Source organism: Sinohyriopsis cumingii, chromosome 3 (genome assembly GCF_028554795.1).
Source record: "Sinohyriopsis cumingii isolate HCF-2022 chromosome 3, ASM2855479v2, whole genome shotgun sequence".
Classification (NCBI taxonomy): Eukaryota; Metazoa; Mollusca; class Bivalvia; order Unionida; family Unionidae; genus Sinohyriopsis; species Sinohyriopsis cumingii.
Genome location: NC_142963.1, coordinates 17,123,136 through 17,148,220, shown reverse-complemented (window position 1 = coordinate 17,148,220; position 25,085 = coordinate 17,123,136). Strand labels below are relative to the sequence as shown.

The 25,085-nt window shown below is 37.5% G+C and overlaps 1 protein-coding gene across 3 annotated transcripts in view; it reads left to right on the top strand.

The window, feature by feature from the left end:
• LOC149802488 (vacuolar fusion protein CCZ1 homolog) overlaps positions 1-25,085 on the top strand; it is an 88,950-nt gene that overhangs the window by 4,129 nt on the left and 59,736 nt on the right. For 2 of the 3 annotated variants that reach the window (XM_089951725.1, XM_089951724.1), the window contains exons 2-5: positions 2,651-2,741; positions 3,035-3,157; positions 13,438-13,527; positions 21,525-21,700. In XM_089951725.1, coding sequence (XP_089807851.1) covers positions 2,651-2,741; positions 3,035-3,157; positions 13,438-13,527; positions 21,525-21,700 — 480 coding nt within the window. The remainder of the gene's footprint in view (positions 1-2,650; positions 2,742-3,034; positions 3,158-13,437; positions 13,528-21,524; positions 21,701-25,085) is intronic. The other variant, XM_089951726.1, reaches the window with a different exon arrangement.

The window sequence follows — 25,085 nt, the reverse complement described above, 5'->3', positions numbered from 1 at the left end:
CTAAAATATTCATCAAATTTTTAGTTGAAAGTTTTTTGTATGCTTATATTCCTAAATCCTATCAGAGGTCTCACTAGGATTTTAAAATTAGGAGTCCAGGACTCCCATTTTGGTAAAAATAGGAGTCCCACCATAAAAAGTTGCAGTCCCTTCTTTCCTACAGAATCAACACAGACGTGAGTGCATCTATTTTTAGATTGAGAGGTTTTCAAAATGTAATCACTCACTTTAATATAGCTTCTTTACAACAGTCCATTGACAGGATTGCAAATTTATGGTTTATTTATTTGTCTACGTCCGTAGTAATTTTAGGCAATGGTTAAATAGTATCTGATTTGCTGTTTTTTTCCAGTATTTTCGCAAATAAGTGTCAAGTCAGAAAACAGCTTAGACTTTAAAGCACATCTCGTGAATTCCATAACGTAGCATTGTCCCATATGTTTCTAACCTACATAATTTGCATTTTAAAGTTAAATCTTTAATAAAATAATACCTTGGCTTTGCTTTCAATGATTTGTATAATTTTCTGAAATATTTGTTTGATGATTTACGGAAACAGACAATCTAATAAACTGGTACATCCCAGACTTAGCAAAGTCTGCCATTATTTCCCGTTTGGCCTATTGGTTCATTTACAGTTTCAAACTAATTTTATGACCAAATAATGTATAAGAGGCAGTTAATATATATCCTGATCACCGATTCTGATCTTTAAACACAAGTTTGTATGTTTTATCATCAAAGGAAATCATGCAGGAAATTTATAGTTGCTACCTTACTCGGAAAAGGGTTAACGGTCAATCATCTGTCAAAACATATGCTTGTGAATGGGCAAGAGTTTGTTTGTCAGCGTAATTGATACCAAAACTAGGCCTAGCTACTGATGCCTTGATGAATACATTTTGCTACAACATTAGAACTAACCGGGCTAAGGCGAGGGGCATTAAAAAAAAAGTATGGTCAGTCAATGTACCTTTTAAAAAGATCTTGTTAGTCCATCAGGGTGATACTGAATTTTGTCAGTCCAGGTAAGGATTTATTCCAAACACTAAGCTATGCACCACACACTTTCTTACACTTAGCTACTGTCCTATCTGAACTATCATTTCTAGCAGCTTTAGCACTCTTCTGAATCTCGTTACAATCTTTGTAAGTTTGCCGTTTAACCCCAAAATACTTTATCCAAATTTACGAATGGCATTTTGTCTAAGTCTCAACATGTCTTGAATCTCAGGTCACGTGCACTACATATTCCAATACATTCGGAAATGAACACAATAATGAAAGCTAAAGTTGTTTATTTGATGTACTTTAATAAATGACTGCATATACATCTCTGGGTCTTTCTGACTCTGAATTCAATCACTGTCAATATAAGTACATTTTCCCACCCAGCCACCTGTCAGAGCCTTTGAACTTGCCGCCCAGCTATTGCATCATGTTCTTTTTGGTGTACTCTTATAATGGCAACATGTATGTACATCAGTGGGGTCTTTCAGTACTGAATTCTGTCATTGTAAATATCAGCACAGCTAATTGATCAACACATTTTCTAACAAAGCAGGTGGCTGAAGCAGGACTGGCAAGTCTTTGAATTTTGCCACAAACCTTTTACATGCATACGGAGGACTCCCGCCTCAGTGATTTTCTGTGTCCCAGATCAAAAATTGGCATCCAAATATGCGTAATTAAGCATTTCTGAGATCTCTGCCCGTGATGGATTTCATCATACTTCATGTGCTTATATTCCTAAACACCATGATGGATTCCTTGATACTTTGAATGAATCATTATGAAGCTAAAGATCATTTGCATGTATTTGTTAAACCACATTAAGGCTGTTCCTGTTTAATACAGGGGATGAAAATACATAAAGGTTAATCACCAATCCAACTCATGTTTGGTCATAAAGCAGTTAGCTGTTGGGATTTTCCTCAAAGACTCTAACTTCAAGGAGGACTTCACAGGGGGAAAGTAGACAGTTACATGTTTACAGAGACAGAATTCTGATATTACATTTTTGTGTGTGAAAGTTTTCACCTTAGTAAGCTAGGTTGTCTGGTTTCAAACATAAGCTGCATCATTGTAATGACTTTCACATTTGGGAGACTTGTTATAAAAAAAACATCTACATTATAGACACAGTGTTCTGCATGGCAGACTTGGGTTCATTTACAGTGTAATTGATGTAATTACAGTTACCTTGTAATTGTAATTGTAATTGAACAGTCATAACTTCAGGTAATTGAAATCCACAAGCACATTGTTATTGTAATTGACTAAAGTAATTGAAATCCGCAAGCACATTGTTATTGTAATTGACTAAAGTAATTGAAATCCACAAGCACATTGTTATTGTAATTGACTAAAGTAATTGAAATCCGCAAACACATTGTTATTGTAATTGACTAAAGTAATTGAAATCCACAAGCACATTGTTATTGTAATTGACTAAAGTAATTGAAATCCGCAAGCACATTGTTATTGTAATTGACTAAAGTAATTGAAATCCGCAAGCACATTGTTATTGTAATTGACTAAAGTAATTGAACCCAGGTTTGCTGCATGACACTTGTTGTTAAACAATCACCTATGTTATTGACAGTTCTTTGCATGGCACTTGTTATTAAAAGAATCATTTACATTATAGAACTTTCTCTGACCAGCCATGTGAAAGTCTACATACACAGAAGCACCGACAGATTCTCCTGGAACCTGAAAAGAATTTCTGGGTTACCATGGTAAATATTTATTCTTTGGTCAGATTGAAATGGGGCTTTTTAAAGTAAAGATTAAAGAATTAATTAAAAAAAGTAATTCTATGTGAGGTCTAATAATTAACTTTCATGAAAGAGTCTCCTGGAGCCTGGTAAATATTTATTCTTTTGCTCGGTTTGAAATGAGGCTTTTTAAAGTAAAGATTAAAGAATTGAATAAGAAAAGTCATTCTATGTGCAGTCTATTATGTAACTTCTAAGAAAGTCTTGGATAATTATTTATGCAAAATATAATTCATCAAGGATTTTATCAACAGACAGTAACAGTGCCATTTACGGAAAAGACGAGAGATGGACAGATCTATGTTGAGTACCATGAGGAAGATGTTCAGGACAGTGTAATGGAAGCAGTATTGAAACAGGCTTACAGGATGTTTACCGTAACTATAAAATTTGTACCTTATATATACTTTTTATTGTCTGATGAGTCATCATTTTGCAGACAGTCTGGTGGTGACAAACTCAAAAAGTCTGTGGTAAAGTTGTCTAAGTCATTTAATTTCAAGTTACTTTAATTTTGGATGAATAGCACAGTTCAAACTTTACTCCATTGTGCAAGGATTTCTCCTTTGCAGTTGTTAACAAATATAAATAACATCATTATCATAACCCTATTTACAGGTGAGAATAGTTATCATAACCCTGTTTACAGGTGAGAATAGTAAAACTACATCATGTGCACAGGTGTGGAATGGGGAAATTTCACTTGAAGGTCAGAGTTTCCTGCCCACAAAGTCTGATCCAGGTAGTGGGAATATCCTAAAATAAGGTTTACACTGAAAACTTCAGTGTAAGTATAAAGTGGTCTTTAAACACATAAGCATTCAAATATCTGGTCAAGACCAGGTTCTAATATGCGTATTGAAGATAACTTTTGCAACGATGCAGATGTAAACAAACTAAAAAATATGGTCCTCTTTTATTGCTAAGATGAAATGAGACAGACATAGTTTGATCTAGAATAGATTTTCCCTTTGAAAATAATTGTTAGAAGATAAATTTGTGTGTGTGTGTGAGAGATTTTGATTTTTGATCTAGCTTTAACAATTTTTCAGTCATATCACTACAATGTCTGCAGTGTGACAGTTTATAGTGATATCTAGCACTGGGACATCATGCTGCAGACATGTAGCATGTTGTTCCACCCAGTCACATTGTCCTGACATCAGGCTGACCAGTCCTAACACAAACTTGATAATACTGAGTGCCAAGTGAGGCAGCTGTTAGAACCATTTTTCTAAGTCTTTGGTATGACTTGGCTGGGGATCAAACCCATGACCTCCCGCATCCAAGGCAGACATTCTAACCATTAGGCCACCGGAGTGGTCAATAAATTTGTAAGGAACAAAACAAAAAAGCATTACAAAACAATTTTAGCAATTTCTATTTTGACTTGAAACCAGACAAATTCTGCACTGGTAGTTTTTGGTTGACCTGTGCAAAATGTCCATTTTCTGGGACATTAACTTTAATTGCTGAACTTTTAATAAGTAATGTGTTGCAGTTAAGCTTCATCTTGCTTACTGTGGACAGGAATTATACTGCACTTTTGTGTGAATTAATGATATCTGTAATAGGTCATTTGATGAAAGCGGGTATGACGAAAAACAGCAGACATTTGATGAAAAAGAGCAGACATGTGATGAAGGACAAAAGTCATGTGTTATATGATAAGAAACAGCAGTCATGTGATGAAAGTCGGCAGCTGTGTGTCATATCATGGATGACAGCAGTCATGTGCCATATCATGACAGAGCAGTCTTTTGATGACAGTCAGCCAAGTGATGCAAAACAGCTGTCAAGTGATGAAAGGCAGCAGTCATGTGATGAAAGACAGCAGTCACATGATGAATGACAGCAGTTGTGCATTATATCACTAATGACAGCAGTCATGTGATGAAAGACAGCAGTCACATGATGAATGACAGCAGTTGTGCATCATATCACTAATGACAGCAGTCATGTGATGAAAGTCAGGAGTTCTGTGATAAAAGACATCAGTCGTGTGATGAAAGACAGCAGTCAAGTGATGCAGATGGTGACACTTTCCATCATTGTTCTACAGTGGGGAAAAAAATGATTGTGCATATATAGGAATGTAAGAAATATTTATCCCTCATTGTTTTCTTATATGGGCAAGCTGTAACACATAAAAAGGAAATTTATTTTGTGCATTGGTGTGAAATTAGAAAATCCCACTCATGGTTTAGAATTTGTAGGGTGTCCCTGTCCTACTCCTATGTATATGATGAATTTTTTTCTAACCAGGAAATAGCAGTGGAAAAAAAGGAAGTTGTATCAGATGTATCGATATAGCTTTTGAAAAACATTTTCTCCATCAAATACTTGACCCGATCACATTAACATCGGGATTACTGTCTACTGCCTCTGAATTCAGCCCTTCCTGAAAGATCAGAAATGTCCGTCTGACAGTATAAAATATAGATGAAGGAAATCAACTCTTATAGGTTAATTGTCATTGTTCTCACTAGGTGACACTGATATTACAGGTGTAACCAGTTTAAACTTTAACTTTTAACATGAACAGTGTCTCCTAGAATCCATTTAAACTTGTAAGTAACTTTGATCATCATTATTTCATTTCAGTAGTATAGGAAGTCAAGATTTTGCATATAGGGTTTACTCTGTTTTGTCTTGCAGAGTTAGGTCTTGGGTGAGACCAGTCTGACAACCACTCAGTAGTTTTCTCTGGTTGTTATTCCTTGAATAGGTGTCAGACTTTCATATTATGAACAGAAGTCTGTCATAGGATGGGGGTTGAAAACATCAGCTAGCATGCAAGGGTTTGAAACCATATCATATATTGGGCAGCAACTCGCATATCAAAATTATGGACCAGATACGTTATTCAATATCTGTACTCCATCTCAACCTTAAGAATTAGACTGTGTCATGCCAGTCAAATTGGCTATATTCTTTCATGACTGGATTCAGCCATGTAACTGATTGCAATGGGCCATAGCCACAGTTAGTTATACAGTATCAGCTACCAGAAAACAAACTTTCCAGTTCTGTGACTCGCATAATGCTGCTTATCACTTCCTTTGTACAATGCACAGTTTATAGCCTTAATACCCAAGAACCCACTTCATGAAATCAGTTATACGGCAGACTCACCTGCATAGTGCTGCTAAGCACTTCCTGTGGACAACACTCAGTCTATACAGGCACTCTCTTGGATCAATCTAACCCACATAGTGCTGCTAGGCACTTCCTGTGGAAGATGTACAGTTTATATAGGCACCCTCATGGATCAATCTTACCCAAATAGTACCTCAAGACACTTCAGGTTTACAAGATCAGTCCATTGGGTCTCAGTTTTTAAGAGATGTCTCTTCGCTCACTATCAATCCTCTGCCACCCAAGAGACTCAACTTAGTGACACCTTAGAAGTAATGGGATCTGACTTGTAAGTGTTGTAAGTGTAGTGGGCCACCATCCTCGATATTCTTCTCCAACTACTTTGCAGGTAGCACAGGAGAGATTGTCTTCACTACATTAATTCATGATGGATGAAAATTGTCCATCAAGTTCCCTCATTCTTATTATATCTTACTTTGATTAGTGAAACTCTGCCTTACAGGCTTGGACTGAAGTTTTCAGCCAATCCCATTGGAGTTTTGTCCTCTTTCTTCAACATCATTTTTCAGGTCTACAGTACTGACATCAGATATCTGTACATATGGAACAATTTACTTTTAATCGCTTCCACAGTCTGACAAATTACTGGGTTTTTGGGAGTACTTACATCATCAGTTATGAGTACCAAGTGCTTACAGATGTATTTTACTCAAAAATGCCTTCTCTGTTTTCCATTTGGATACCTTGGGTTTATTCATAGCTGCCAACCCTCACGAATTTGGTGTGAATTTCACGACTTTTTCAGCGATTCACGGATTCACGCCGTAAGCCAAAAATTCACGAATTTTCCAATCCTCAATTATTTTAAATCTTTAATAAAATAACCGATTTCCCGTTAAGCGCTAGTCGTGATATTCGCAGTTGCCGAAATGGTCCGGTACTGCTGGTCACGATATTAGTAGATCTACAGCCGATTAGTACAGTTGGCCCAGTAGCAAGCATTTTAGCCTCTTTTAATCTATATGTATAAGAGTAGTTTTACAAATGCTTTTGAGAGAAACTGGGGCTTAACCGGAAATTTGCTCCGCGCATGCATCAAAACACTGATTTTAGTTACCGTTCTGCCTCGCATGTAAGATTTTGAAAATGTCTTCACTACCAAGGAAAAAGAAATGTGTTACTCAAAAAGTGAAGTTTAATTTGGAATATATCAAAAATTGGCCGTGCATTCTGCCATTAAACATTGATATTCATTCATGCTTTTTGCGCTCAGTGTGTCATCGCAGAGACGATGTGAGGAAGAATGTCAGTTGCAAAAAACACGTAGAAGTTGGGAAAATTAAGAATTCGCAGATTTCATGTCTGGAATATTTTAAACCATTTGCGGAAGACCTGCAGGCTGCCAACGCTGAAGCATTATTTGTGAGTTTTCTTGTCGAACGCAATCTACCTTTATCAGCTGGAGACCATGCTAAACATTTGTTCTGACAAATGTTCCCGGACTCGAAAATCGCTTTTTTTCCTGTGGAAGAACCGAAAATGCTGCAGTTCCTGTGCATTACTCACAGCAACAGTGATAGCATAAGAGTATTTTCTTTAGTGAGGAAAAATAAGACAGACTTTAGGGCCTCCTTAGCTGCAGAAAATTTGTCAGCAATTTTAGTCCCCAAGATCAACCTGCAGGCAATAAGTCGGAACTTTTTAGAAAACAAATTTACGATCAAGCAGTTGAGGAAGTTCAAGTCTGCCACAGTATAATGTCTTGATAAATAAATATTTCTGCATATGTGTAGTGTTTTATATTTATTTTGCGAACTTGATATAGTGTAGTATTGACGGTCGGAGTGGTCAGAGTGGATGGAGTTATTGTCATGGTATTTTTCACGAATTCATGTCCAAATTTACGACTTTTTATCCCTATTTTCACTAATTGTGAGCCTGGAAGGTTGGCAGCTATGTTTATTGTCATGACTATGCAATCAATGTTGCATCTAATATCTATGATGATCTTCAATAGCAGAACATCACTTACATTCTGCCACCCTGAAACTCACTAGGACATGTGAGAGCATGTTAACTTTATAGAATGGTCATGACATAGAGGCAGGCACAACATACTATGACCATTGCCACAACATACTATGACCATTGCCACAACATACTATGATCATTGCCACAACATACTATGACAATTGCCACAACATACTGTGACCATTGCTACAACAGGTGGAATGATATGCAATGCTTTCTACCACCATGTTAAAGCCCAACATGGGCCAAGCTACATTTGCAATCGTCATCATCTATTCTCCTCATTAATGATCAGGTTGACAGAACAAGCCACCTTCTCTTACCGTCTCAGCTTCAGAGGAGGGATTTGCAAGGCAACCAACAAAAGTTCTCAGTGATGCCCACAGAGCACATTCTACTGGAAAGCAGTCCTGCTGAATTACAACTGTCAAAAACCAAACAAAGTGGAAGAATTGAAGGGAGGTTGATATGTGGTTACAAAATTGACTTGTATATTATTTAACACTCACCCCTGTGCCTGTAGGAAGACGTAAGTGTATTGACACTCCTTGCAAGATCCACGCGATCACTGTTGCATAAGTCAATATGTCTCCTATAAATACAGCATTCCATGAGACTTGCTATCTCATGACATACATCCATGCCCCCCCCCCCCCCCCCCCCCCCGATCCCAATTGCAAGAAGGCTACAGCACAGCTCTTATCACTTGGTCATCAACCTAAGCACATTCAATCAACTCTTTAATGCTCTTGGGTTCTCAATGGAATGCAACAACAGGTTCTAATACCATCCATTGTGGAGACTACAGATTCAGTGTGGACTTGCAAAAGGCAAGATGTCATGTCCCCACTCAAACAGCTTCCAGAACTTGTTTGATTAACATACAGCAGGCCACAAAAAGCAGACTAGTTATATTTTGGAGCAAGACATGATTTCACGTGTTAACCCTCCTTTCATTCTTAATCTCATTGTCAACAAGGACATTTCTGACCTCTGACCTTTTCAAGATTATGTTGACTAGATCAGGAATCAACATTCATGCAAAAAGAATGTTTTCGCCAGGAATGAGAATTGAATTCATGCAGTGGTAGGCTCCATACCTATATGGAGCATTCCATCTGTTGGAGAATTCCTTTGCCTGCCAAGCTCTCATGTTCCAACATGAACTGAAGATGCCATACAAACCATTGACATGGAAATAGTTGGCAGTGTGTCCAGTATGTGGAAACAGAGGCTGAGAAAAAAGAGAAGAAAGGAACCAAAATTCCAAAACACATTTATTACCTACAATTGCTTAAGAAAAGACTGAAAAGGAGGGATTTTATGTGTTATCTGTCAGGAATATAACAAAGATAATCCATTTACTAATGAAAAATGGTTGCACAGGGTAACCAGTGTTCTTCAAAAGCTGCAACCTTGGTGGAATACAGCCTTGCAAAAATGTAGTTCTACAACATAAATATCCTAGGGACAACTTGATTGAGTTGCAGAAATTATGAAGGAATATCATGAGGACCAAACAGAAGATTCTGAGAAGAGATTTAGTTCACAAAACAGAATTGACAATGCTCTTAGCATCAGGAGAATAACTGGTTCAGTCAGATACAAGGGGGTTATATGGACCATCTCCCATCTAAGCATCAGGAGAATAACTGGTTCAGTCAGATACAAGTGGGTTATATAGACCATCTCCCGTCTTAGCATCAGGAGAATAACTGGTTGAGTCAGATACAAAGGGGTTATATGGACCATCTCCCATCTAAGCATCAGGAGAATAACTGGTTCAGTCAGATACAAGTGGGTTATATAGACCATCTCCTGTCTTAGCATCAGGAGAATAACTGGTTGAGTCAGATACATGGGGGTTATATGGACCATCTCCCATCTTAGCATCAGGAGAATAACTGGTTCAGTCAGATACAAGGGGGTTATATGGACCATCTCCCATCTTAGCATCAGGAGAATAACTGGTTGAGTCAGATACAAGGGGGTTATATGGACCATCTCCCATCTTAGCATCAGGAGAATAACTGGTTCAGTCAGATACAAGGGGGTTATATAGACCATCTCCCGTCTTAGCATCAGGAGAATAACTGGTTGAGTCAGATACAAGGGGGTTATATGGACCATCTCCCATCTTAGCATCAGGAGAATAACTAGTTGAGTCAGATAAAGGGGGTTATATGGACCATCTCCCATCTTAGCATCAGGAGAATAACTGGTTCAGTCAGATACAAGGGGGTTATATAGACCATCTCCCATCTAAGCATCAGGAGAATAACTGGTTCAGTCAGATACAAGGGGGTTATATGGACCATCTCCCATCTAAGCATCAGGAGAATAACTGGTTGAGTCAGATACAAGGGGGTTATATAGACCATCTCCCGTCTTAGCATCAGGAGAATAACTGGTTGAGTCAGATACAAGGGGGTTATATGGACCATCTCCCGTCTTAGCATCAGGAGAATAACTGGTTGAGTCAGATACAAGTGGGTTATATAGACCATCTCCCATCTAAGCATCAGGAGAATAACTGTTTCAGTCAGATACAAGGGGGTTATATGGACCATCTCCCATCTTAGCATCAGGAGAATAACTGGTTCAGTCAGATACAAGGGGGTTATATGGACCATCTCCCATCTTAGCATCAGGAGAATAACTGGTTCAGTCAGATACAAGGGGGTTATATGGACCATCACCCGTCTTAGCATCAGGAGAATAACTGGTTGAGTCAGATACAAGTGGGTTATATAGACCATCTCCCATCTAAGCATCAGGAGAATAACTGGTTCAGTCAGATACAAGGGGGTTATATGGACCATCTCCCATCTTAGCATCAGGAGAATAACTGGTTCAGTCAGATACAAGTGGGTTATGTAGACCATCTCCCATCTAAGCATCAGGAGAATAACTGGTTCAGTCAGATACAAGTGGGTTATATAGACCATCTCCTGTCTCAGCATCAGGAGAATAACTGGTTCAGTCAGATACAAGGGGGTTATATGGACCATCTCCCATCTTAGCATCAGGATAATAACTGGTTGAGTCAGATACAAGGGGGTTATATAGACCATCTCCCATCTTATCATATATGGTCCTACTGTATTGATGAGCACATTCCTTTTTTACATGGTTCTACTGTATTGATGACTACATGCATTACATGGTCCTACTGTGTTGATGAGCACATTCCTTTCTTACATGATCCTACTGTATTGATGAGCATATTCCTTTTTTACATGGTCCTACTGTATTGATGAGCACATTCCTTTTTTACATGGTCCTACTGTATTGATGAGCACATTCCTTTTTTACATGGTCCTACTGTATTGATGAGCATATTCCTTTTTTAAATGGTCCTACTGTATTGATGAGCACATTCCTTTTTTACATGGTCCTACTGTATTGATGAGCACATTCCTTTTTTAAATGGTCCTACTGTATTGATGAGCACATTCCTTTTTTAAATGGTCCTACTGTATTGATGAGCATATTCCTTTTTTAAATGGTCCTACTGTATTGATGAGCACATTCCTTTTTTACATGGTCCTACTGTATTGATGAGCACATTCCTTTTTTAAATGGTCCTACTGTATTGATGAGCATATTCCTTTTTTACATGGTCCTACTGTATTGATGAGCACATTCCTTTTTTAAACGGTCCTACTGTATTGATGAGCACATTCCTTTTTTACATGGTCCTACTGTATTGATGAGCACATTCCTTTTTTAAACGGTCCTACTGTATTGATGAGCACATTCCTTTTTTAAACGGTCCTACTGTATTGATGAGCACAGTCCTTTTTTACATGGTCCTACTGTATTGATGAGCACATTCCTTTTTTAAATGGTCCTACTGTATTGATGAGCACATTCCTTTTTTAAATGGTCCTACTGTATTGATGAGCATATTCCTTTTTTACATGGTCCTACTGTATTGATGAGCACATTCCTTTTTTACATGGTCCTACTGTATTGATGAGCACATTCCTTTTTTAAATGGTCCTACTGTATTGATGAGCATATTCCTTTTTTACATGGTCCTACTGTATTGATGAGCACATTCCTTTTTTAAATGGTCCTACTGTATTGATGAGCATATTCCTTTTTTACATGGTCCTACTGTATTGATGAGCACATTCCTTTTTTACATGGTCCTACTGTATTGATGAGCACATTCCTTTTTTACATGGTCCTACTGTATTGATGAGCACATTCCTTTTTTAAACGGTCCTACTGTATTGATGAGCACATTCCTTTTTTACATGGTCCTACTGTATTGATGAGCACATTCCTTTTTTAAACGGTCCTACTGTATTGATGAGCACATTCCTTTTTTAAACAGTCCTACTGTATTGATGAGCACATTCCTTTTTTACATGGTCCTACTGTATTGATGAGCACATTCCTTTTTTACATGGTCCTACTGTATTGATGAGCACATTCCTTTTTTAAACGGTCCTACTGTATTGATGAGCATATTCCTTTTTTACATGGTCCTACTGTATTGATGAGCATATTCCTTTTTTAAATGGTCCTACTGTATTGATGAGCACATTCCTTTTTTAAATGGTCCTACTGTATTGATGAGCACATTCCTTTTTTAAACGGTCCTACTGTATTGATGAGCACATTCCTTTTTTACATGGTCCTACTGGATTGATGAGTACATTCCTTTTTTACATGGTCCTACTGTATTGCTGAGCATATTCCTTTTTTACATGGTCCTACTGTGTTGAAGTTAGTGCCCTTGTAATGTTGAAGTTAGTGCCCTTGTAATGTTGAAGTTAGCACCCTTGTAATGTTGAAGTTATTAGCACCCTTGTAGTGTTGAAGTTAGTGCCCTGTAATGTTGACGTTAGTGCCTTGTAATGTTGAAGTTAGTGCCCTTGTAGTGTTGAAGTTAGTGCCTTGTAATGTTGAAGTTAGCACCCTTGTAGTGTTGAAATTAAAGAGGTTATTGAGTTTATCCTTTGGGGGCTGTGGGTAGGAGTTTATCTGTAGGGGTCTGTAGGTAGGAGTTTATCCTTAGGGGCTGTGGGTAGGAGTTGGTAAAATTTACAAACAGAACCTAAGAAGGAACATCTTTAGACTTGTAAAAGAATTGTATTATGTAGCATGAAGGAAAGATGAGAACTTTTTGGTGGAATGGACATACCACTTCTTGGACAAGTTCTTGGTAGTGACTGGGCTGGATGTGTTTGGGTCAGACAAGTGCTTTGGTAGGGACTGATTTGGATGCCGGTGGATCAAAAATTTACCTTAGATCAATCAAAAGGTTGTCATGGATGCACATCCATTCCATCCAGTATACCAACATAAAAAGCAGAGATATATGTGTCACTCATTGTAACAGTATGTAAGTGCCTGAATGATTTTGATTTCTTTTCTAAAAGTACTTATTATAATTACACCTGTGTGTCTATACTGATTATTTTTTTCTTCATTCAATTAGTAAAATGTACCTCTTCATATTTGTTGCTTGCACTAAATAATCTAATAATAATGGTTTTCTTTTTAACTTCAGCTGTTTAATGGCAGTTTCTACCACATCTTAAACAACAGTAATGGTGATGTATTTGTGTTACAACAAAGACTGGATCACTTTTACTCAAGGGTAAATATTTTTAACTCTGCTTTTTTCCCAGTATCATTATCCTAGTGCAGAAGATCTCATGCAATGGCCTGTTGTCCATCATTGTTGTTCTAGGTTGTTATGCAATGACCTGTTGTCCTTCATTGTTGTTACAGGTTGTTATGCAATGGCTTGTTATCCGTCATTGTTGTTATAGGTTGTTATGCAATGGCCTGTTGTCCTTTATTGTTGTTATAGGTTGTTATGCAATGGCTTGTTGTCCGTCATTGTTGTCATAGGTTGTTATGCAATGTCCTGTTGTCCGTCATTGTTGTTCTAGGTTGCTATGCAATGGCCTGTTGTCCGTCATTGTTGTTATAGGTTGTTATGCAATGGCCTGTTGTCCATCATTGTTGTTCTAGGTTGTTATGCAATGGCCTGTTATCCGTCATTGTTGTTCTATGTTGTTATGCAATGGCCTGTTGTCCGTCATTGTTGTTATAGGTTGTTATACAATAGCCTGTTGTCTGTCATTGTTGTTATAGGTTGTTATGCAATGGCCTGTTGTCCATCATTTTTGTTCTAGGTTGTTATGCAATGGCCTGTTGTCTGTCACTGTTGTTATAGGTTGTTATGCAATGGCCTGTTGTCCTTCATTGTTATAAGTTGTTATGCAATGGCCTGTTGTCCAGCATTGTTGTTCTAGGTTGTTATGCAATGGCCTGTTTTCCGTCATTGTTGTTATAGGTTGTTATGCAACAGCCTGTTGTCCGTCATTGTTGTTCTAGGTTGTTATGCAATGGCCTGTTGTCCGTCATTGTTGTTGTAGATTGTTATGCAATGGCCTGTTGTCCTCCATTGTTATAGGTTCTTATGCAATGGCCTGTTGTCCATCATTGTTATTCTAGGTTGTTATGCAATGGCCTGTTGTCCGTCATTGTTGTTATAGGTTCTTATGCAATGGCCTGTTGTCCATCATTGTTATAGGTTGTTATGCAATGGCCTGTTGACCATCATTGTTGTTATAGGTTGTTGGTTTTAGTACTACTCATTGTTGGATATATCATGCTGACATAATGTAAGCTACGTGCATTTCACAAGGACATGATAATGCATCTGACCTGGAAAGGCCTGGGCCGATGTCCGACCCTAAAACTTTTGACTGTAGTTCTGTTGCTGTAACATATGAGCTATTGCAGCACCCTTGTCCATTTTCTGTCATCCATTTATTGTATGTCTGTTAACACAAGTTTCTTATTGATATTTCACCTAAGCTAAATGTAGGATTCCCATGAAACATGGCAACATTAATTCTAAGGTCTAGTTTGTCCTAAATAAAAATGGTCATGCTCAGACATCCAGTGTTCTACCATGATGGCCATCTCAGGACTCCTGTTATTGCTACATGTCCTGAATGAATGGTCATATCCATATAGAGTTTTCACAGAAACATGTCTTATGATTTATAAATAGTCCTAAATAAAAGTGATACTAATCTAACTTCCAGTAAATTTTGAGTGTTATCGGTACTTGTTCTGAACTAAAATCTTCTTGTGATGTCTAGCTGGGCCTAAATTAAAATGATACAGATGGGAAAAGTATGGCTGACATAGTGGCCATCTTGAAATTTTTTTTATTGTTACTTCTGTTCATGTTGACAAAGCATTTTCACTAAGGCATGTTGTGATATCTAGTTGGTCCTAAATAAACATGGTGCCAATCTGACATCCAGTGAATCTTTACGTTCTTGTTATCACTACACTTCAGAACAGATGGTCATATCGACACGGGTTTTTCTGCAAAAGAGGTCTAGTTCACCATAATAGAATAGAGTGCAGATGTAACTTTCTACACGGCCTCCACGATCGGCATTGTGAAAATCTTGCTGTATATATTCCTGATAAAATGGTCATATTGACCAGAGGTTTTTGTCTAAAAGATTTCATATAATATCTGGCTGATCCTAAATTTGTAGCAACCTGACAGAGAGGCCTTACAGTCTAAACAGAAGCATTGTGGAAGTTTTCTACCTTAATTCAAACTGGAAAGGGAAGTGTACTCCATCTATACATTTCTAACTTTTCTTTCTTTCTTTGATGACAAAATTTGGTAGTTTTATTATCAATATTTTGCTGTTCTCACACACTTAGGTCCCCTTGGTATGTTTCTTCACAGGTTGCTAGTGCATCCCCTCACAGTGGAACTCGTATAATACTACTATATATTTTATGCTATGGTCGGATTTATTCAGGTAGGTTTTCTATACTAATCTAGCCATAGCATCCACTTTGCACCTATATACACAATGCTTTACTAACTGACCTGTATGTGCCATCATTTGACCTTTTCCAGAAATTGATACTATAGTATACACTTCATAAGTATCGACAGTGATGCTTCATTTCATTTTTGAGGCTTCAAGTGTCTAAAGCACTCACCGTTATGGATCATTGCCATCTCACCTCTGTCTGCATGGGTTTGAGTCACAGGTTCGGCCAGTGTGGGTATGTGAGAAAGCTTGTCAGTAGCTTCTCATGGGTTTTGGTGGTTCTTTCCAGGGTTTTCCAGGGTTCTTCCTCTATCATTTATACTGACCACCATGTACAGCATATCTTGTGATGAAAAATGGAGTTAAACCCTACAATAACAACAACATTTCATTTTTATGAGCTTGTATTTTGTGTGTTGTATAAGCTGATTGTTGTATAATTTCCAGTGTGGTTGAATACAAACAGGTAACTTTTCTGTACAGTATTGTCTTAGCATCCACTTAGTAGACGCTTAAGTGATTTTACCTGTATATGCAGTCATTTGACCTTTCATACAGGTAACTGTCATTAAAATTGATATTTTAGCATTCATTTTGTAAGTATTTATAATAATGCTGCAATACCTGACCACATGCACCTGTTTGCAGGGAAATTGTCATAGTGTATAGCCCTGCACAATCTCTCAGAGCTGATGAATCAGGTTGCATGTCAGGCTACATCTGCTATATATGGTCTGTTTTGTTTTGTCTTACAGATTTAGAATGTGGGCAGGACTAAGTGTAAAAACATCATAAATATGAGACTGACAACTCTAGCTTGCTCCAGTTGATATTCTATGGATACACATTAACTTTGCTTATGCTAGACTGAAAGTCCATGGACTGTAGTTATGGGGGTACTAAAAGGGAAGGCCCAGAAGCACACTTAGAGACCATGGGCTGTAGTTATGGGGTTACTAAAAGGGAAAGCACAGAAGTATACATAGAGGGATGAAGACATCATGAATACACATGCTGACATCATGGCAGTGATAATTTGATTCTCAAAAGATATCACACTTCACACAGTTCATCAACCATGAAGCAATTCAAGCTGTAATTTTCAGCAACAATCCTCACTGCTGCATGATGATAAACCTTTCTTGGCAGAAGCAGTAGGTCATGTACCAAATGGGCTTGAGGTCCAGTTGACCATCATTGGAGTGGGCTTGAAGTCCAGTTGACCTTCATTGGAGTGGGCTTGAAGTCCAGTTGACCTTCATTGGTGTGGGATTGAGATCAAAACAAACCACCTCACTGTCTCGCACTTAAGATGTACAGAGCAGGTAGGGTCCTACTGAATACTGCTAATCTGACAAAGCCACACAAAGCCCTACAATGCCTAACAAAGCCACACATAGCCCTACAATGCCTAACAAAGCCACACAAAGCCCTACAATGCCTAACAAAGCTACACAAAGCCCTACAATGCCTAACAAAGCCTCACAAAACCATGCAAAGTCAAATTAAAAAAGTGTATTTATATTGTTAATTATATTGATGAATGAATGAACCAAGCTGAAAGACTAGTTTTCAACATATTTATGCAGAATTAAATGACTGAAAATTGGGCGACAAAGTTCAAAATCAAATAATGACAAAGTAATAACAAAGTCTGACAAAATCACGTGTAAACTGTTTATTACTTTATAAATTGTTCATTTAACTTATTATTGAAAGAAAATGCAATTTTTCAATATATCATAATGACACAAAGCCAGACAAAATCATACAAAGCTTGACAAATCCTCACAAAGCCTGACAGAGTCATACAAGTCATATTAGACAAGTCTGTTGTAAATTATATTGACAAGTAAATTAACCAAACTAAAGGATTAGTTTTCAACAAAATTATGCTGAATTAAATAACCTAATAAAATTAGGTGGCAAAGTTAGAATTGAAATAACAACAAAGTAAGTGGGTCGGTGGTTCTTCCCTGGGTTTTCCAGGGTTCTTCCTCCACCAGTTATACTGGCTGCCATATATAGCCTATCTTGTGCTGAAAAATGGCATTAAACCCTAGAACAACAGCAACAATGACAAAGTAATAACAGAATCTGACAAAAGTGTATGTAAAATGTTTATTATTTGATAAATTGTTCATTTAAATGATTATCGAAAGAAAATTCAATATTTCAACATGTCCTAGTTAAACAAAGTAATACAAAACTCGAAGAGACACACAAAGCCTCTGATTGCCTGACAGTCATGCAAAGTCATATTAGACAAATGTATATTGTAAATTATATTGATGAATAAATTAACCAAACAGAATAACCAGTTTCAACATAATTATAATTGCACCGCCGCTAGTTGACCATCCACTGTCAGCTTTTATCCTTGTGTCGGTCATAGAGAACACCTGCTTAGTGATCATATCCTAGTCGGGACTTTCTGTAAGCATGGTGGGTTGCCCCTTCAGACAGCCTTCTCCAATATTCATCTCAGACTGCACAGGAGGCATGAGTGCCTTTAAGGCTTAATCTACCCAGGGTGACATAATGCATTCTGCTTGCTCCATGGCCAGATGTGCCATTTCTTGTTAATTTTGGATATTTTTTTAGGGAAACAGTCATCCAGATCCAGTTTAAGTTCAAAGCCATGATAATTCAATGATGATATAATGCACAGAGAAAGGAATCATTCCACACCAATTTCTCTCCATGCCAACAGTGTTATGTATATCTGTAACTTATGTAACTCTTGGTACATGATTGTGTTTTTCTTACGTATAATTTGTTTTCATGATTGTAAATTTATAATGATTATTTATAAAAAACATATTACATAGCTAATTTTGTACATGGTACAGATTCCTTTTGAAGATATTAAGAATGCCTGCAGATTGCATTATATTTATAAATAGATGTTGTCATGTTTCTAATAATATAACCTGCTGACATGTTTGGGGTAATTTCTCATTGGCTGGTGGGGTTAGGTAGTTTCTTAGAAGAATTAAGTTATTTCCCATTGGATGAGTTAGGTCATGTGAATAGGTATTGTGAAAAATTAGATTGAGTAGTAAGGTCTGTCATGTGTGCATTGTGCAGCTCAAAACATCAATAATGCTATAGCTATCTCCCTACTTTGGCTAATTGATGAGAAACAGCACCAATCGTGATAAAACGCTACTGTTCCATGATCTCCAGCACTATATGTCATCATGAAAGATAGGATATCACACAAGATATATTTGATCTGCTATTTTGAATTCAAACCTCCAAAGGCATTGGTTTTATGCCCAAAGTAAAATCTATTTTGAGTGCTAACATGGCTGACACCTTGAACTGCTTTCGAGGGCATCATTCATTCTTGTACAAGACCTGCTTCCTACTATTGATTACAGGCAGAATCAATATGCTTTATCGGTTGACCTGGACTACTTGCTGTTCAGACAGGATTGGTCAGTATCACTCATGACAAACCATGCTTTCATTGCCAGGAGCAGGCTCCCATTTCAGACTTTTGTAGTGAAATCCCAGTATGCTCAGGAACTTCATCCAAGAGCAGCCATGATGCAGCAGGTCACCTTCATGGGTCATTCGACAGCTTCATAAGTATACTGCTTCACAACTTCTACTGGATTTGCTGGAGGGAAACTTTAAATTTCAAAGCTGCTTCCCAGTGTATAGTGTCTATTCTCCAGTTGGGTTATCTCAAAGGTGTCTTGCATAACTTAGGACTGAAGAGTGCCTATCTGGGGTAAGGGGATGAACTCTTTCCTATGGTCCTAAGGTATTATGGTCAGGTAAAATATATTTGAAGAAGAAACCAATTTGTTTCAAGGATAATATACTTCTTCACTAATAATTACCCATTTATAATCCACATACACCCTCCCAGCCTCTACACAGTTACATCCATATAGAGAACATGCCTACCATTTAAGTAACTGAAGTATTCACATGATTTGGCACATTCCTCATATCTAGTGGAGATTCCTCAATCTGTAGCTAAATGGTTTTATCCTGGGAGGGCAGGATTTGTCAAATAGTAGTAGTTCTCCTAAGATACAATTATCAAATAAGTATTATTGAAGAAACATTCTTTACCAGAAAAAATTGGTTTCTGACATACTCAGACACATTTTGCAGAGGATATAGGCCACGATAAGGACCTTTTAGACTTGTTGGCCAATTTTAATCAGAATTGACCCTGGTCACCTACCTTGTTACCCACATGAAAGCTCTTCAGGGTTCTGATGTGGCTCAGCTTGGACAACACATGTTTTTTATAGCCCTAGCTTGATCATGCTGGTGAATTGCATGTGCTTTTAACGAAACCAATCTTTCTCCAGCTTGGATCAAATGGTTCATTTGTCTTCATGATGCAACCAGGCTTAACACTAACAATACATTTTCTTCTGTGATTAATCAGTAGGTAGTATCCAACACTAAAAATACATTTTCTTCTGTGATTAATCAGTAGGCAGTATCCAACACTAAAAATACATTTTCTTCTGTGATTAATCAGTAGCTAGTATCCAACACTAAAAATACATTTTCTTCTATGATTAATCAGTAGGTAGTATCCAACATCATCAGTGGTCTTTGATTGCCCCTCCTTAGTTTCTGCGACATTGAATGAATTTAATTTCAAATGCTCCACATGTCATCTAGAAGAGTTATAGAACCTGATTGCCTGTCATCTAGAAGAGTTATAGAACCCGATTATCTGTCATCTAGAAGAGTTATAGAACCTGATTGCCTGTCATCTAGAAGAGTTATAGAACCTGATTGCCTGTCATCTAGAAGAGTTATAGAACCTGATTATCTGTCATCTAGAAGAGTTATAGGACTTGATTGCCTGTCATCTAGAAGAGTTATAGAACCTGATTGCCTGTCCTTCTGACTTTGCTTTTTATAGTATAATGGTATAAAGAAGTTTTCATTCCTGAGTTAGCATGAAGCTTTATGTTGATGAGACTCAGAATGTGTTGAATTAAAAGCATTCAACATCACTTGAAGAGTTATGGTCCATGCCTGCCGTTCCTCTCCAAACTTCCCAATAGATGTTCTGTAGTTTAAGTCAAGTGAAATATAATGAGTGGGGTTTGAGATGTACCCATTGATAATAACTTGTGTTTTATGATTGTTAATAATCTTATTGAGCCCTTTAATATCTGTCTCTTGGGTTTGAAAGTTTACTGAGCTAGGTTTATAAGAAAACTTAGGTAAGAAATCGATGTGTATTTTCCCGGCATCAATAGAGAATGAAGAATAAGTCCAAAATACTTTGGTATTATATATTCTTTTGACAGAGGACAATGCATTTTCCTTATGAGTACAAATCTTGCATCAAATGATGTTAATTTGTAACATAAATCTTTATCTAGAATTTGAAAAGTAATTGGAAAAATGAAAGAATGAAAATTAATTCCTATTAATTATACTACTACCAGTATCATGGATTTTGCTCACTTGAATGTTTTATCATTTCCTTTAGGCCTATCATATACAAGTTAAGTTTTGTACATGACCATTGAACTTAATTGCTTTCACATACAATTTAAGAATCAGAATAAAGTTTTTAATTGTTTCATGTTGCTTCGTTTTAGTTAATGTTTTACAATCCAGATATTATTTTGTTTTATTTGCATGTAATGCTTTTCCTTTACCTTTCAGTGTCTTCTGACACTACGACTACAGCAATGTGATGCTTTTCCTTTATCTTTCAGTATCTTCTGACACTAAGACTACAGCAATGTGATGCTTTTCCTTTATCTTTCAGTATCTTCTGACACTGCGGCTACAGCAGAGTGATATTCTGGACATCTATAATGGCATATATTTTTTGCCCCTTGATAAAAACACATTTCTTCAAGTCCAGTGTTTCATAAATATTTTGGAAGCATCCTTTCCAGCAATAAAGTACACAGCTTTTCTTTACAGTGACTTATTAGTATGGTAAGTCTACTAGGTTTTTTCTATAATGCTTTTCTTCATTTCCTGAAATTTTAAAAATTTTACTCACCACAATGTATCCCAGTCAGAAACTTTAAGTCATGGTATAGGTTTCACACTTGAGTGTTCCATCGCTATCATATTACACTTTTCAACTGTCATCCAGACATTTTGAGAATGGATATAACTATGCAACCTTTAATTGTGTTCTTTTGTGATAATGTATTCTGCACCATTACAGTAGTTTTGTTCTTGTACATCAATCCATCCACCTATCAGATTTGCATTTTGATCAGTGTTTTGTTCTTGTCCATTCACCAATCAGGTTTGCATTTTGATCAGTGTTTTGTTCTTGTCCATCTATCAATCAGGATTTCATTTTGATCAGTGTTTTGTTCTTGTCCATGCACCAATCGGGATTTCATTTTGATCAGTGTTTTGTTCTTGTCCATCCACCAATCAGGATTTCATTTTGATCAGTGTTTTGTTCTTGTCCATGCACCAATCAGGTTTGCATTTGATCAATGCTTGTTGTCCATCTGTCCATGCACCAATGAGGATTGCATTTTGATCAGTGTTTTGTTCTTGTCCATCCACCCATCAGGTTTGCATTTTGATCAGTGTTTTGTTGTTCATCAGTCCTTCCACCTATCAGTTGCCTATTTTGATCAGTTTTCGTGGGAAGAATTCATTTCCATGCTTAATGGTAATTCAGTCTAAAGTCAGTTTTTGTGGGAAGAATTCATTTCCATGCTTAATGGTATTTCAGTCTAAAGTCAGTTTTTGTGGGAAGAATTCATTTCCATACTTCATGGTAATTCAGTCTAAAGTCAGTTTTCATGGGAAGAATTCATTTACATGCTTCATGGTAATTCAGTCTAAAGTCAGTTTTCATGGGACGAATTCATTTCCATGCTTTATGGTAATTCAGTCTAAAGTCAGTTTTCATGGGAAGAATTCATTTCCATGCTTCATGGTAATTCAGTTTTCATGGGAAGAATTCATTTCCATGCTTTATGGTAATTCAGTCTAAAGTCAGTTTTCATGGGAAGAATTCATTTCCATGTTTTATGGTAATTCAGTCTAAAGATGCATCATACTGCTTGCCATTGACAGTCAAAACGATTATGCATTGGTCTAGTCAGCACACCAAAAAATGTTAAAAAAGTTAAAATTAGGTTGCCTGCTTGTGGAGAACAAACAGGAAATATCCACAACAATGAAGACTTTCTTCAATATTCCAGTAACCTCTTTTACTCATGCTTCATTAAATTCTTCAAAGGGTTTCATTTTGTTTAGAGGCTGACCGAAATTCGGTTTCGGTTTCGGCGCCGAAAGTTGACAAATGGCCTCTTTCGGCATAGTTTCTGTTTCGGCCGAAGCCAAAACGTTAGCTTTCAGTTTACTTTCGGTTTCGGCTGAAACTGATATTGACTTTCGGTCATCAGCCGAAGATCTATTTTAACTCTCAGAATGCAACGCTAGTGCAGCGTCTATTACTCTGCTTGTCGGCCGGTAAGTCGGCGCTAGGCAATTCTAGGCACTGTTGCATTTCAATCTACTCGCATGTTGAATACAGAGATTTCGAAGTCTGACAATATTGATAATTTCAGTTAGTTAAGCTGTAGCGAATTAATGTGTGAAGTAGAAAATTGAAGTTAATAATAAACGGATTAGTTAATCACCGCAAAGAATGTCGAAAAATACAGTGTGGGATTACTTCACAAAAATCGATTCTGATGCAAGCAAGGTGCAGTGCAAAGAATGCAACAAACTGTTATCACTTGGCAGCGATAAACCAAGACTTCAGACAGTTTCAGGCTTGAAAGGTCATCTAGCAAGCTGCCACAAGGAGCTCCATGGTACGTATCTCAAGAGGTCCATGAACGACGGAGCAGAGCGTGCCTCGAAAAAGATGATGATGGAAGAGAAAGCGACTAAACATGCATTACCGAATTTTGTGCAGACATCCTTGACATCAATGGTCGAGAGCAGAATGGTTTGGCCTGATGACCACGTTGCAGTTCAGCGAATTGATAAGTGCATCATGGACTTGATCGTTGTCGACATGTTACCCTACTCAGTTGTTGAAGTGTAGCATTGCATCATGACAAAGGTCTATTTAATAAATCTTGTGTTCGGCAACTTCGGTTCATCTTTCGGTTTCGGTTTCGGCCGAAGGTGTAGTTAAACTTTCGGTTTTGGCTTCGGTTTCAGCCAAAAGTCAATTTATAACTTTCGGTCTCGTTTCGTTTTTGGCCGAAACCAGAAGTTTAGTTTCGGTCGGCCTCTAATTTTGTTGCATGACTTGGCAGGGGTCAGTGACAGAGAGATCATTGAGGGAATGAGAAACCAAAGTGTCAGTGTAATTCATTGAATTCGTATCAGATGTGGAGGAAATCTGAGGACACCAACACCATCTTACTTACCTTCTACATAACTGCTCTGGTGACCTAGTGGTTAGAGCATTTGCCTCAGATGCTGAAGGTCACAGGTTTGAACGCCGGCCAAGTCATACCACAGACTTATAAAAATGGTACTAACAGTTGCCTTGTTAGGTGCTCAGTATTAAGATGTTAGTGTTAGGACTGGTCAGCCTGGTATCCGGATAACGTGACTGGGTGGGACATGATGCCACATGTATTATACATGATGCCCCCAAAGCTAGACTGATATCACTATAAACTGCAGTGTGCAGTCATTGTAGAAATATGACTGAAAATTTTTTTAAGTTAAAAAACAAAAGACACACACATACACCATCAACACACCAACACTATCCAATGTAGTAAAAGTTGGATTTTTGCAGATGAAAGTTGAAGTATACATACAAAATACACTTTAATATTTCAAGTGTCAGAATTATGGTTCTCCAAAAAGCCATGTGTGTGGCCACTGCAGCAACTCTTCACATTGAGAACCAGGCTGTAAAGTGACCCCACATTGTGTAAACTGTGACAAAGATCGCCATGCAAATTCCAGAGACTGCAAAACCTGGATATAGGAGAAGTAAATTCAAAGGGCGAAATACACATCAAATATCCCCTATGCAGAGGCCAGAAAGATGGTGGTATCTAGAACCTCCCTTCATGGCCCAATTTTCTTCAAGACCACACTAGAGATAACAAAGGATTCACAGACCGTAACCAGTCTACCTGATAAGGCAGCATCTTCAAATGACCTACAGTATAAGCCTCAGAAAAGTAAAATCTCCACATAGACAACTTTCAGTAATTCTCCAACAACAAAATCACCGATTTTAAAGAAAACAACTGTAACAGGGATCTGTTGCCCTGTAAATAGCTGAATAATAGTCACACTGAGGACATGGATGTGAAAGTATCTACACAAAGCTCAAAACAAAAATTGGAATCCTACACTTCCTGAT